Consider the following 15,094-nt stretch of genomic DNA (forward strand, 5'->3'; position numbering starts at 1 on the left):
ATAATAATAATAATAATAATAATAATAATAATAATAATAATAATAATAATAATAATAATAATAATAATAATAATAATAATAATAATAATAATAATAATAATAATAATAATAATAATAATAATAATAATAATAATAATAATAATAATAATAATAATAAGAATAATAATAATAATAAATAAATAAACTTTAGCATTGCAGGGACGTACTAGCATAAACGTATACAGGCTTACCGGACGCCGGCTGCACACGTGCAGTGGTAGGGGCGTGGATAGGCGGGACCACTGCGCGTACGCAGCCGGCTTCTGGTAAGCCTGTATACATCTACGCTAATACGTATATGCCATGCTAGATGTCTCAGTTCACTCTACAGGAAGGTTTTAAGCTCATTCGGATGGAAATGGAGCACCTATGTATTTGCGAGAGTAGATGACAGTCCCAAAAATACATGGACTCATTTCGCAGTCCATTAAGGAGGTGGCATTCTACTGCACGAAGGAATGCCGTACTCTATTTCAGGTGGCAGTGTAATCCAAACGCTGCAAGAATTAGTGGGCACGCTTTTTTGTTGATCTAATCTGTAAGCATCTGAACGTTTGGTAGCCACACCTTTGAGTTCCAGACCAGGATGGATTCATCAGCTATAAAGTTATTCTTTATATTCTGAGAACGCCTGTAATGCCCAGGAAATGGTGTCGAAAGAACAGCAATCAACTAAGTTGTTGTCCAGAAGTGAATACTCCCCAGTCGTTCCACCGCGGTGACTCAGCGGCCAGAGCGTCCAGCTGCTGAGCCCAAGGACGAAGGATAGAATCCCTGCCACAGCGGGCTCATTTGTAAACAAGTATTCGTAAACAATAAGAAAATCCTAGTCGTAAGTTAAACATCAGGATTTGAAGAGATGACTGCTGTTTCATGCTACAAATGAAGCTTAAAAAGACTCGGATACAGATGAGAGACTTTGCTCTCCATTTGGAGAGTTATCTCTCATCTATATCCGATGTCTGTTTGTGCTTCGTTTACAACGTCGTCGTTTTATTCTTTGGAATATTATAATCCTGTACCTGCGCCATATACTCATCCTCCTAACCCTAACTTTTGCTTCACTTTTCAGCGACAACCACGACAACTGGTAAGCGCCAACAGTGCACGTACGGTCAGCCATAGGCTGTTTCTTACCTGCACTCAACCGGAGAGTGCATTATTTTATCGAAAGTGTATTACGGCAACGAGTGCCTTGCCGGAGCGCAGTAATTCGCAACAGTGCTGTTTTTTTATGCGCATGCCTATAAACGGGAATAATGTTTTCGCTCTCTCTCCTAGCTTGTGCTTATCGCATCACATCACATCACAACACGTCACTTTATTTTCCTAAAAGACCCCTAATGGGGTGTTACATAAGGGGTGGGTTCACACACTGCAGGCATTTCATTCAAAGTGAGTGCACCTGGATTCTCGGGTGTATAGAGCTTAGGAGGACCAGGTGTTTCACACGAGCTAATACCTTGCTCCGCTCACTAAAGGCCTACACAAAACTGCCCACGCTTTTGTTTATTTTCGTCTGGTTGACAAGAGCGTCGTCAAAGCTTAAACTCACCGCTTTTTTTTTTGTTTACGCACAGTGAAGCCCATGCCTTACAACTCCCTGATCTGCACCTTGAACGCCAACATGAGCCAGAAGAAAGTGCCCGAGCTGCCGGAGGACGGTTTGTGTGATTTGGCCTTCTACCAGGCGAACGAGACAGAGCACGCCATCCTCAAGGGTCCCGGGGGTCCGTTCGCCGCCAGCCTCGAACTGATCTTCCAGGCGGCCGCTCAGCACACGAAGACCGAATACGGGCTCAGCTTCGACTTCTTGTGAGTACGCCTGCAGATCCCTCGCAAGTGTTGGGGAACAATCTCTTCATGCGGATTTCTAGTATACCAACCGTAGCGAACTGCGGGAAGTTTCCACTGCTGATGAGGGTAGATAGGTAACAACTTTATTGGTTCATGAAGGAACCAAGTGAGGATATTGCCAAAATTTCTTCGGTTTACCACTCCTTGTACGCGGATGACATCACCGTCTGGGTCAATACCGGCAACCATGGTGAAATCGAATCCAAGCTCCAGCTGGCCGCTGACACTGTTGCTACGCGTGCCAGCAGCACTGGCCTAAGCTGCTCGGCGGCTAAATCTCAACTCCTAGTCATGGACCTAAAACAACAGGACACCCCTAACATTCTAGTCACACTAGATGACACACCTATTCGCACTGCTGAGATAGGAGGAGGGAGGCATGGATTAAGGAAAAAATGTTTGATGGTACTGCAGGTGCTCGAGTAATGTGTTAATTATATGCGGCCAATAATATGAAAGAAAGTGTGAATACCAGGGTTGGGAAGCTTGATCGGGCGTGGTGAAAGATCAAGCGAGGGGTTGTGGCAGAAAAAAATCCTCTGCCAACGCTAGCGATAGCCATATAGGCATGACTTTAGTCTAGCTGAGCTTAGATAGTCTAGCTCCGAAGCATTTTGGATATAGATAACTAGGAAGACACTGGTGGGTAGGGTACACTTACGGTGGCAGGGCAGGGGTATTTATCTATTTTTACATACTGCAGCCCATAATGGGGCTATTGCAGGAGTGGGGTCAACAATTCACGTGAAAACAGCAAGGTACAACAAACACACATACAAAAAAACTACATCTAACATGTTTGCATAGATAGCGCGAACAATGTGATAGGCTGTAACTAACAAACTGAAGCAATGCACAATGAACATAAAACAAAAGAAAATATCATGTGGCACCGATAGCTGTTAAATATGAGTGTAATGAAAGAAACCGCATTATGCCAGTAATTTAAGCTCCAATGCTAAATTGTACGAGGAAAAAAGCGTGTTTGAAAAAAAATATTAGTACAGGCGAAGTATGGCTTAGCATTAGGGCTGTGATGACTCCTGGTTGATCGGAGAATATCAGGGGTAAGATAGACATTAGGTGTGACATGATAAAGTGAATTGACGTTGCAGTGCAACAACTTCTGTGATAACGTCCTAAACCTCTTCACCCTCGAGAGAGGGCGCTAACTTACAGAGTGGCATATTTATGAAGATTACAATTATTTTACGTTTATGTTCAACTCATTCGTACTCAAACACTTTCCGGTTCGTTAATCATTTCAGCCACATGGAAGCGACGGAAAAACTGCTCGCTGAAGACGTCGCCAGAAAGACGCTGGATGATCTGTGGAAGAAAAAAATATACCACTACGCTTTCCTCCTGCTTTCGTATTCTACGCTGGAGGTGAAATCATACAGAAAAGTATTCCACAACCTCCAGGTGAGGTCGCGGGCAGGCTACGTTTGCATAGCGTAGGTTTAACAACTCTATATCAAGTCTCGTAAGGGACGAAAGGAGGACATAAAAGTTGTCATGTGTTTATAGAAATAACACTGCCGAATTACTGTATGCACGAGATAGTTCTCGCAATAAACTAGGTTATAGAATCTGTAAACCTGCGAGGTTTTTGACCATTCCAAAAAAAAAATGAATAGAAGTCACCGAAAACTTGCAACAGTTTATAGTTTTAGGAACAGCCTGCGTTTGTAATCTGTAAACCTGCGAGGTTTTTGACCATTCCAAAAAAAAAAATGAATAGAAGTCACCGAAAACTTGCAACAGTTTATAGTTTTAGGAACAGCCTGCGTTTGTAATCTGTAAACCTGCGAGGTTTTTGACCATTCCAAAAAAAAAAAATGAATAGAAGTCACCGAAAACTTGCAACAGTTTATAGTTTTAGGAACAGCCTGCGTTTGTAATCTGTAAGCCTGCGAGGTTTTTGACCATTCCAAAAAAAAAATGAATAGAAGTCACAAAAATTGCAACAGTTTATAGTTTTAGGAACAGCCTGCGTTTGTAATCTGTAAACCTGCGAGGTTTTTGACCATTCCAAAAAAAAAATGAATAGAAGTCACCGAAAACTTGCAACAGTTTATAGTTTTAGGAACAGCCTGCGTTTGTAATCTGTAAACCTGCGAGGTTTTTGACCATTCCAAAAAAAAAATGAATAGAAGTCACCGAAAACTTGCAACAGTTTATAGTTTTAGGAACAGCCTGCGTTTGTAATCTGTAAACCTGCGAGGTTTTTGACCATTCCAAAAAAAAATGAATAGAAGTCACCGAAAACTTGCAACAGTTTATAGTTTTAGGAACAGCCTGCGTTTGTAATCTGTAAACCTGCGAGGTTTTTGACCATTCCAAAAAAAAATGAATGGAAGTCACCGAAAACTTGCAACAGTTTATAGTTTTAGGAACAGCCTGCGTTTGTAATCTGTTAACCTGCGAGGTTTTTGACCATTCCAAAAAAAAAAATGAATAGAAGTCACCGAAAACTTGCAACAGTTTATAGTTTTAGGAACAGCCTGCGTTTGTAATCTGTAAACCTGCGAGGTTTTTGACCATTCCAAAAAAAATGAATAGAAGTCACCGAAAACTTGCAACAGTTTATAGTTTTAGGAACAGCCTGCGTTTGTAATCTGTAAACCTGCGAGGTTTTTGACCATTCCAAAAAAAATGAATAGAAGTCACCGAAAACTTGCAACAGTTTATAGTTTTAGGAACAGCCTGCGTTTGTAATCTGTAAACCTGCGAGGTTTTTGACCATTCCAAAAAAAAAAAGAACTGAATAGAAGTCACCGAATACAATGCAAAAATTTATAGTTTTAGGAACAGCCTGCGTTTGTTTTCTAATTAACGGTAAAATATCCTTGCATCCTGATTATTTAAGTCCTAAGCATTACTTGCCCCATTGAGCGAGAACGCGTGCGTGTGCGTATGAACACTCGATGGAACCCATTAAAGATGGCGTCCTCATGAATCCTGGCAGGTGGCGGTTAAATTAATGGTTGGTCAAGCGAGGTTGCCTGGAACAACCTGGATCGTACAAGTCCCACAGGTGGCAGCACTTGCCATCCCAGGATAGTGGCGCACCGCCTAACTGATGCACCACTGCGCCAGGAGTGGTATGAGGACCCCCAGGGATCTATGAATGTTAAGGACAGGAAGACCAATTCTGCATATGTTGACATTATCCCATTAGCTATCGCGTCATACTTATAACGCAGAGCGCGGGCCGGTACGGCGACGGCTGCCTTTATGAAGTTAGCGCTCAGATCAGAAGGGGTGCGGTTGCTACGCAGAGCCATGCAGAGGTAGAATTGCCAGCTGCTTGACATCGGGTTGCATCACGCCGCAGAGCACGGCGACTGCGTTCACAAAGTGAGCGGCGGGCTTACGCCCAGCTATCACACGTAACCAGTCTTAAGTGTTTCTGCCGGCTTTTTATGTTATTTCGATTGTTCCCTGCTTGTATCTGTAATACGCCATAATTCGGATTTAAGATTTCTCTCTATTTTATTTAGATGCATTGAATTTTTTTTAATGTGATATCAGTGAAAGCCTCGTAAGGAAAAAATGTGTCTGTCATAAAGTTTGTCCATTGGCTGGAGAAAGTGATGTTACCAGACCGGAAGTTAAACCACTTGCTTTAAAAGCACGAACAGCATCTGATGGTATCACATTGCCAACACATACTGTAATTAAGTGTCCCTTCATTTTTTCTTTCTCCGCCACTGTTGTGCTCTGAACTGCAGTTTTTTCGGTCGCACTAATGGGATATCCCTCCCTTGTTTGTGACCCTGAGATCTACTTCTGCCTTAAGCCGGTTTGTGTATAAATATCTGGTACGAAAATTCACTTCAATTGAAACGTTTACGCAACAGACCAATGATTTTGTACGTCAGGGACGTCCTAGGAATCTATTTGCTCAGTCCGGATGGTGACCACTGGTTGGCTCACTCTTTGGAGAACCCATTTGCAGGTACTTGGACTCACAATCTAACTTACCTTTTTTTTTCCCCACGCAAATGTGCCACACAGAAAGTCAAAGACATCCTTCAGCGAAATTCTGCGCCAGCACGGCCGAGCTACTTCCTTATCGCCGAGACGTTCTCTACCGAACCTTGGATGAATCACGGATTTAATAATATCAGGTAAGTGGCTTGTCCTTAGTGAGTCTGAAGTTTCGTACTCTCTACTTCTTGCGAGTTTACGTGAAGTAAAAATTTTAACGCTCTCTCTCCTCTTACCCGTGAAACAGTATTCTTAGCATAAGCTTGGGATTCATTTATTTCTCTTGCCCACGGCTCGTATCTCCTTAAGGTAGCCTATGTTGCCTCTCTTCAACAGCATCTTTGGCTGATATTGTAAGTGAGGATCAGAAAATATTCGCATGAATATTTTCGAAAACTGAAAAAAAAAAATGAGAGCTTATACGACACCACACATGCCTCGGTAGCTCCAAGCGAGCTGCATCACTGAAAAGAAGAAGAGGGGGGGGGGGGGGGGCTATAGAGATAGAGAAGAGGAGCTGTGGTACTGTTTCAGGTCCCTTTTACCCAAACCTTTTTTCTCGGGTCAATGTATAGAGGCTTTCAATAGCAGGCGTCTTTCAAAATCCATCATGATGACTAGTGCAGGCGGCAGGTTCGTGAAGAGTGGAGCCTTTTGGTTTTAAAAGTTATAGCGTGAAACGAATAAAATGTTGCGGAGCGTCTGCATCAAATGCAGTGAGACTGCTGGGATCTACCCGGCTGGCTTCAGAGAATTGGCCGCTAATGGTTATCAGGTTTGAACGAGATTTTCGAGATTTGGTTAGAAGCCTGTTTTTGAAATGGTTGCTCAGAGGCATCGATAGAAGAGGCAATCGCCGTGCCAAATTTTTGACTGCATTCCTTTTAAGTGAACTAGAATCAACCTGTTTGGGCTGTTACGTAACGCGCATGACAACGAAAGCTGTTGGGAGTGACTGCTCGATATCGGCACAAAAACGATGATCGGCTTCGCGAAGTGTCTGAACTGCAGTTTAGTAGTAAGCATCCTTTTTTAATGTGTTAGAATTAGAAGCTCCATCGCGAAGAAAAAGTGTTCGGCATCGCCTGGCTGTGTCGTATTGTGCACATTTGGCACCCACCACCTGCCAAATGGCAAAAATCACCTGCCACCACCTGCTACGGCTGGAAGGTGGCAAAGTTGTGGAAAGGCAAAACCCCTCTCTATTTGTTGGGTAGAGCAGGAAGGTGCCTGCAACTGGAATAACAAAAAGGAAATTGCTTGGTAAAACTGATGAGGATAAATAACGGCTATGTAGGACGCAGCAAAAGTTAAAATGGCTACGAATTACTCAACAACGAACACGGCAAAGTTTCTCAGTAGTTTTATGAGAAAAGTAAGGCGCATAACATATAATGAGCAAAAAAAAATACCTGGCAATAAAAGTATTGAGGGAATATTTATTTATTTATTTATTTATTTATTTATTTATTTATTTATTTATTCACATACCCTAAAGGCCCGAGCCGGCATTACATAAGGGAGAACAACAGTGAAAACAAAGCAGCAAAAAAAATTGCGGTAAGTACAAAATTATTTAGCCGGGAAAACTATGTTGAAAACCACATCAAACACACAAAATATAAATACACATGGCAACAAACATTCCAGTTTCTTGGAAAGCAGTGCTTGAAAAAGAATGCAAAAAAAAAAGAATGGAAGGATGAAGGTTACAGCTTGAAGTGGGGTTTTTGGGGCGGTCACAAACGCTTCGGAATCATTGGGAGATGCAGTGGTGCCGGAGAGCATATTCCATTGACGGATGGCGAGGAGGAGAGGGGAATGAAAGAAGAGATTAGTTCTAGCAAAGACGGGTTCGACTTTCAGTTGGTGATCAATGCGTGGAAATATGCGATGAGCTGGCTTGATGTAGTACAAAGCATTCTTCGTTTTTCGAGAGGAGGTAAACTGAGAGCCAGAAGATAAGAAGTAGAAGAGAACCAATCAATACCGCATAGAAGGCCTAATGTTTACACATTGACATCGAATAATGATAACGAAACGCTCCCGTAATTTTTATACGATTTTTTCCTCTCCAACCGTTTGTCCATAGGGAAAGGATGCACGTCCATGGCGCCGTCGTGTACGGCCACCTCATCGAAGACGACCGTGGTACGGGCCAGATCCTGCCGCCGTCCTTCTGGAACTGGACGAGCATAGAGGCCGTGCAAGTCTACAAGTATAATTTGGTAAGCGTCGCTCCTTCCATGCGCCATCATCGCTAGCTAGTGAAACAAAAAAAAAGTAGTTTCACAGAACAGACCATTACTGGCAGAAGGCTACTGAACAGTTCTTCGCAGGGGATTAAGTTGGGAAAAACTGCAGACCTTTCGCCGTCCTTCGCGATGAAAAAGGCGCAGCGATAACCGTGACTAGTTCTGTGTGCATTTTCAAACCACGCCCAGCTTTCTTGAGTTGTAAGGCACGTTTGTGGAAATATTGAAGGTAATGAACCATTATTCTGACGTGTAGCGAAATCTTTCTTTTAAAGTGTTTCCATCGATCGCATCGATTGCATTAAGACTACCATAGAAAACCAATGGCGAATGCTTTTGACGATGGCAAAGCCGTGAATAGAAGAAAAAATTGCAAGACTTCCGTCGGGTGATCTGCGGATATATTTATTGTTATAGTCAAATCTTCCATTATGTGAAAAAATTGCGTTCATAAACGTTTTACCTCTCAAAAGTGCTTTTATCCAGAATTGCTGGGTATATACGCCTTCGTAAAAAAATTAAGGAAAGAGAGAAAGAGCAATAGACTTTTATTTAGAGCAGGCGAGTAGTCTTCGCGCTAGGGGGCAGCCTCCTCAGTCCAGGAAACAGTGGGCCTGAGCCATCTCCCGAGTCTGGTCGACCAGACAAGCACTGGTCATCCAGGCTGGGGCTTGCCAGCTGAGTCTCCCATTGCTCTTCAGCTAGATCTTTGGCACCGATGATTCCATGCGGTCGCTTGCATTCTCACACCATATGTGTTAGGATGTTCGGTACTTTGCATAATGCGCATTCATAGCTGTGGGTGATGGGCGAGATTCTGTGTAGTAAGGTGCCGTGGACATGAGTGTTGGTTTGGATTTTTCGGAACGTGACTGCTTCTTGTCTTGTTATAGTATCGGGCAGAGTAGGTAATATGTTAATCTAACAAGTCTGTAGTACAGGAGGATCACTGTATATTTCTTGGGTACATCCCGGGTTTTCCGAAATCCCGGTTAGCCTGTCCTCGAGCTGAGGCTTTGGCAGGCTGGTTTCATGCCAGGTGGATGTCTCCCGGAGTCCATATGATACAGGCGTCTAGGATGTGGAGTGCTACCGCTACGGCGAGGATTTGAAGTGCTTTGGTAGAAATTCTTCCCTTTCGGTAGACTTCGGCATGCGGACTTTGATTAAGTGGAAGACCTTAAACAAAGTGAACGTGAATACCCTTGACAGTGCTAGTACTCCGCCAAGACCATAGCAAACACGTGAATAGAAAAAAATTCAAGACTGCCGACAGGTGATCACCGGATATATTGATTGTTATAGTTAAATCTTGCATTATATGAAAAAAAATTGCGTTCATGAAAGGTTTCCAGCTCAAAAATGCTTTTGTCTACAATTGTTAGGTATGAGCATGCCATCGGGAATGCTTTAACAATATACTCGTATTTTGGCCACGGAGTAGCAAAAATCTTAAGATGTCAACAGTCTGCGCGTGCTTCCAACCACTGAATTAATAAATTACTATTGCAATATTTATTTATTTACTGCCTGGCCTCTTCAGAATAAATGACCACCTTTTAGTACATGCATGCCGCGTTTTATATATCTTCCATTGGTCTCATACCAAGTCTCCTGCATCAAGATCGGTATGACGTTATTGTTGTTATCATTTTGCATACTCGGTGCACTTACCCTGTGTATGCTAATGCTGATCCTCGTGTTTATCTTCGTAGACACAGCTCGTTGAGGTCCTATAAATGGCGATCATTTCCTGGGCCTGCGGGACATCTCGCAGAGGCAGCTTATGCTTTGTACGTATTTATACGCTGCACACGATTATTCGCAGGACACGGCTCACCAGGCGCTCTCCCAGCTGCCGTACAAGAAGCTGGCCTACACGCAGTTCTTCCTGTCGGTATCGCTGGGTGGCCGCTACTACACGCCCACCAAAGGCGAGAGGCACGAGATCCTGGCCAAGAACGGATACCTCACCAAAGACCCGATGCTCATCGACATTGGCAAGGTGTGCTGTCGACGTATCTCCCATACGGCGTCGTAACTGAAGAGTGGGGGGCTACTCGCCACCCCATTTTACCCTATTCGCTCTTGGTTACAAACCTTGCCGCCCCTGTGAGGCGGCCATCTTGGGCAGCTGACACAGATGCCGGCAAATGATGCCAGCACATGAATAATAATAATAATAATAATTGGTTTTGGGGGGAAAGGAAATGGCGCAGTATCTGTCTCATATATCTTTGGACACCTGAACCGCGCCGTAAGGAAAGGGTAAAGGAGGGAGTGAAAGAAGAAAGGAAGAGAGAGGTGCCGTAGTGGAGGGCTCCGGAATAATTTCGACCACCTGGGGATCTTTAACGTGCACTGACATCGCACAGCACACGGGCGCCTTAGCGTTTTTTCTCCATAAAAACGCAGCCGCCGCGGTCGGATTCGAACCCGGGAACTCCGGATCAGTAGTCGAGCGCCCTAACCACTGAGCCACCGCGGCGGGGCCCAGCACATGAAGAAACCCAGATTCCCGCCGTCAAAGAAAAACTCCCATGCAGCACAGAGCATCGGCCCAATGCTGGATACACATTGGCGAAGAGCGGTCCTGCAAAGTACCATCAGTTGCCAATATATTCCCAATGTTGGGCCGATACCCTGTGCTTCTAAGGTTAGGGCATCTCTTAGCAGATATAGATTGTTCCATTTTTGGCTTGATCGGTGGATTCGTTCGCCAGTAAAAGGTCCTCTTTTGCAAGAGTTGAAACTGGTCTCAGTGATCGCCAAATGGAAGTGGATAGCGGTACGATCTTGCCTCAGAGATTCGTGTTGTAGAAATTGGTTCACTTCAGCGAAGGTTGCTTGTTAAAACGGCCGGTGGGGGCGTAATCTGCGCTTTATTTTTAGACCTTTTCTAGCTCGTAAAAGCTCCGGTACAGGATGACTTCAGTTTATTCGGTGCGCCTCTTTAAGCTCATGTTATCGATCGAGTTTGCACCACAGTTTCATTTCGCGGTTAAGTCATGGGGCCACACCATGATAACTTTTTGTTAAGAGTTCTACGTAAAATGGGCTACGTAAACGAAACTCCATGCAATTAAGCACCGAAGCACGACTTGATACATGATACATTCGGTTCGAGCTCACTTCACTGTTTCTGAGAAGCAAGCAGAGAAAAACATTAAGTCACCGATAGGAAGAGATAGGAACAGTCGCCCATTTGTAGCGTCCTGGAATATGCTTGGCTATGCTTCATAGCACATTATTTGCCAAAACCACACCGTGTTGCAGGTTATACTGAGCGCAGTTGTATACCAAGAGTGCGCGAATAGTGGATCTAGCAGGTCAGCTAAATTAACAGTACGCAGTTCCTGTTTTCCCGGTATGGCTCAGCTAGGCGTTGCATGGCGGTCACTCCAATGAAGCAGTCGACGAGGAAACTATTGTCAGGGCTAACGAGTATTGCCCTCCGTTGTATTGGTACGTGGTTGGCCGCCGACAGCGCGCTGGATGATCACGGTATAGCCATTGAAATGGGAGCGAAGGCGCCGAACGACAATACTGTCCTAAAGGGACAATAAGGACATCTGTATCGAGTTATTGTTCCCAGTAAAAATTTATCTCGTGGCTCTTTCTTCATATGTTAACGCTTGTCCGGCTGTAAAAAAGGCAATGGTGGTTGAACAAATTAAATTCACTAATTTCCCCGCTGCTCGACTCATACTCGTGACGTCCACTGTTGCCGCCACTTCTAAATGAAATCTGGTGTAGCGTGGCCTCCGGGATCCGAGAGGAAAATTCGGTGTTGACGCATGCAGCTCACTTGAGAGATCGGCAGGTGATGGCGTCACCTATATTTAGTTTTTTAATATTTTCTTGCACTTCGAAGCTGTCTTTTCGGAAAGAGTGGTCTTGTCGTTGGAATGCCATAGTCTATCGATATAAGCGAACTTAAGTTTGTACTCAGTGTCTCTGTTTAAGTATACGCGTATTAATTATACGCCGAGGCTATGCGCTCTTCACTTGTAAAATTGGTCAATAGACAGTCTATAGACTTCTTGTAGACTCTAGTGCCTTCCTATAGATATTTTATTTTTATATTCACAGTCTGAAGACTATCAATAGACAAAAGTTTAGTAAAAGTGTATCTATAGTTTTTATACAGACTGTCTAGAGGATACGCACTGTCTTTAGACTATTTTCTAGGATACAGACTGTCTAGAGGATACGCACTGTCTTTAGACTATTCTCTAAGACTTGTCTATAGGCAGCCTATAAACTTTGTAGACAAAAGTCTATGGACAGTCTATAGACTGCCTAAGGAAGTTTTTGTAAGGGTTGGCCCCGATATGGTAACTTAAGTATGGTGACACAACGACTCAACTCTCTTGCCTTCCCTTGGGGGCCACTAGGTGTGCAAGGACAAAGACTGGGTGGCAGGCTACCGTGAAGAGAGCCCCATGGGTGGCTACTACGACAACAGCAAGATCGACAGGGTGGTGACGTACGATGATCAGAAGTCGTTTCGTGCGAAGGTAAGCGTTTCTGAACCGTCGCTCTAAAATTAGGCTTACAAATTGGAAGGTGGACGATTGCAGTGCGACACACTAAGTGTCATGTCCAACATTCTTGGCAAAAATTTTGAATATTGAAATGCTGTGAGGTATTGTTGTGAAAATATTGAAGGTAATGGTTCATCCTTCCGATATGTAGCAAAGTCTTTTTTTTTAGAGTTTCCATCACTCGAATCGAGCAGTTAAGGCTGCCATATGAAACCTAAGGCAAGCGCTTTTGACAACAGCAAAAACGTTAGTAGTAAAAAAATCTAGCCTGCCGACGGGAGACCTGCGAATATATTGATTGTTATATTGAAATCTTAAAATAGATGAAAAAATAGCGTTCATAAACTGCCTTCCATTCAAAAATGCTTTTATCCAGAAGTGTTGTGTACGTGTGAAGAACCTGCACACTTTGGTTTTGATAAGCACGTGTATTTCGGTTTCGTGGTGTTATCTCAGCACACCCGCAAGTTTGTTTTAGATGGGTGCTTGTCTTATTGTGTGCAGTATACAATGGAGCTCCGTGAAAAAGTGGGGAAAACTGGCCTGTCTGTATATATAGTTTACAGCTTTATTCGAAGCAAGGCCTAATGAATAATTCAGCCTAGATTACATCATGAGAGCTGATGTTTGCAAAGGAATCTTAGTAATCCCCGCCTGGTCTGTTCATTTGGTCACCTTTTTCGAGGGGTCTAATATATGAGTTTAATATTTCTGGCTGGACATACTTCAGAGCCCTCTACAAGCAGGCTCGCTATGCCAGAGCAGCTGTTCAGACTGATTCAGCCTGGAATGTAACAAAAGGGTCCTATTCCACTGTCTTCCAGCACAAATAGACGGCATTCAGGACCCCAGTCTGTTTTGGGGCAGAACTTTAGCGAGATCACACTTAGAAAAAAAAATATGGTCCAGCAAATCTTTCTCTACAGCAGGGTTCCAAATGGGTTCACGTAAGCGAAGGTGTCGACACATTCTGCTCTCCGTACTAAAGAATTTATTCCGTAAAGTTTCCTTACTGCATTGTAATCAAGGCTTGCTGTTGGATAGGTTCATGACTGCCTGTATATTTTCTTGTGCACATGTGTCGTCTTTTGTCTGTGCGGTGCTATTCTTGTAAACATAATTGTTTGTTGACTAGTTACCATCTGCCACTCGACACTTGTTTTTTCCGTGGTGCGCACGTGTTTTATTCGGCGCCAGGAGAAAGAAAATAGCGGCAGCAACAACAACAGCAACAGCTGCAGTAACGACAGCAGCAGAACAACAGCAATTAGAGCGTCATTATTAGCCCATAGTAATTAGGAGAATCCCTGAATGTGGTGTGGATATCAATGAGCAATAACTCTTTATTCTCCACCTGTGCTCAGGCATACGGCTGCAAAGGAAAGCTATACAGCTTTCTCAGAAACTTCCGGGGAAGCTTCTTGTTCCCTAGTAGTCGTATGGCTACGATCGGGTCAATATTATCGAGTAATTACTCCCTAATTGAAATCATTATCAACAAATTAGAACTGAGCAAGAAATTCGAGGAGCAAAGCAGACTTTTATCTCCGCCGTAGTTTGTAGTTAGTTCGTACTTAGTTCTTACATGTTCTTACGGGTGATAGAGCGCTCGCAGACGGTAGAGTACAGGGCGAACTGGTAGCCACTTGGAAGGTCACTTGGACTTGCGTCGTTGTTCTTCGGGGAACGTCGTTGCTGTGATGATGATGATGACGATGATGATGTTGACGATGGGTGAACTGTCTCTTCGCCTTTTCGTGCTGGAACGCAGCTATGCAAGGGCAAGAAGCAGATCGTGAAAGAGAAGTACGGCATCGCCGCGTACGACGCCGACATGGACGACCCGGCCAACGTGTGCGGCAAGGGGTCGTACTCGCGGCTGCGTTTCCTCAAGAAGCTGCTGCACTTCTTCAACGAGAAGTTCAACGCTGACGGCGACTACGACGCGTGCATGAAGCTGCAGTAGCAGTAGTATAGGTGCAGGCTGCGTGCGGCACGCCATTGCGTATATGTGGCGAACGATGGGCGGGCGCCCTGCTATTCGTGGCCTGTTGAGGCCCATAAAATGATTCATATCGATTGTCCCATCTGGTTTGGGATTCAATGTTTTTGTGTTTGGAGCGGCAGATTTATAAGTGAGGGAAATTCCGTGTGCTTATTTGTGCGTGTACGAAGATCACTAGGTGAGTGGTAAACAAATACCCTTTATTTCATGAGAACACAGGACACCTAGTATTCAATTGCAAAGTAAACATCTACAATGGCAAGAAGCATGAGAACCTATTAAAATGAATAAAGAAAAAACCCTCTCTACAAAAGAAAATCGCCTGGCCGCACGAAGCTTGGTCCCGTAGTGAAACACTAATCTGCCTTTGCGCTGTCCTCTCCTCGCGCTGTATA

General features: G+C 43.9%; 1 protein-coding gene across 1 annotated transcript; it reads left to right on the plus strand.

The window, feature by feature from the left end:
* Window positions 1-1,621: 1,621 nt before the first annotated feature.
* LOC144108113 (uncharacterized) lies at window positions 1,622-14,704 on the plus strand. The gene is made up of 7 exons (XM_077641394.1): window positions 1,622-1,854; window positions 3,165-3,321; window positions 5,920-6,032; window positions 7,985-8,120; window positions 9,976-10,152; window positions 12,545-12,667; window positions 14,466-14,704. The coding sequence occupies exons 1-7, from the start codon at window positions 1,628-1,630 to the stop codon at window positions 14,658-14,660; spliced, it is 1,128 nt and encodes a 375-aa protein (XP_077497520.1). The 5' UTR covers window positions 1,622-1,627; the 3' UTR covers window positions 14,661-14,704.
* Window positions 14,705-15,094: the final 390 nt, after the last annotated feature.

The sequence above is a fragment of the Amblyomma americanum genome, chromosome 10 (genome assembly GCF_052857255.1).
Source record: "Amblyomma americanum isolate KBUSLIRL-KWMA chromosome 10, ASM5285725v1, whole genome shotgun sequence".
Taxonomy (NCBI): domain Eukaryota; kingdom Metazoa; phylum Arthropoda; class Arachnida; order Ixodida; family Ixodidae; genus Amblyomma; species Amblyomma americanum.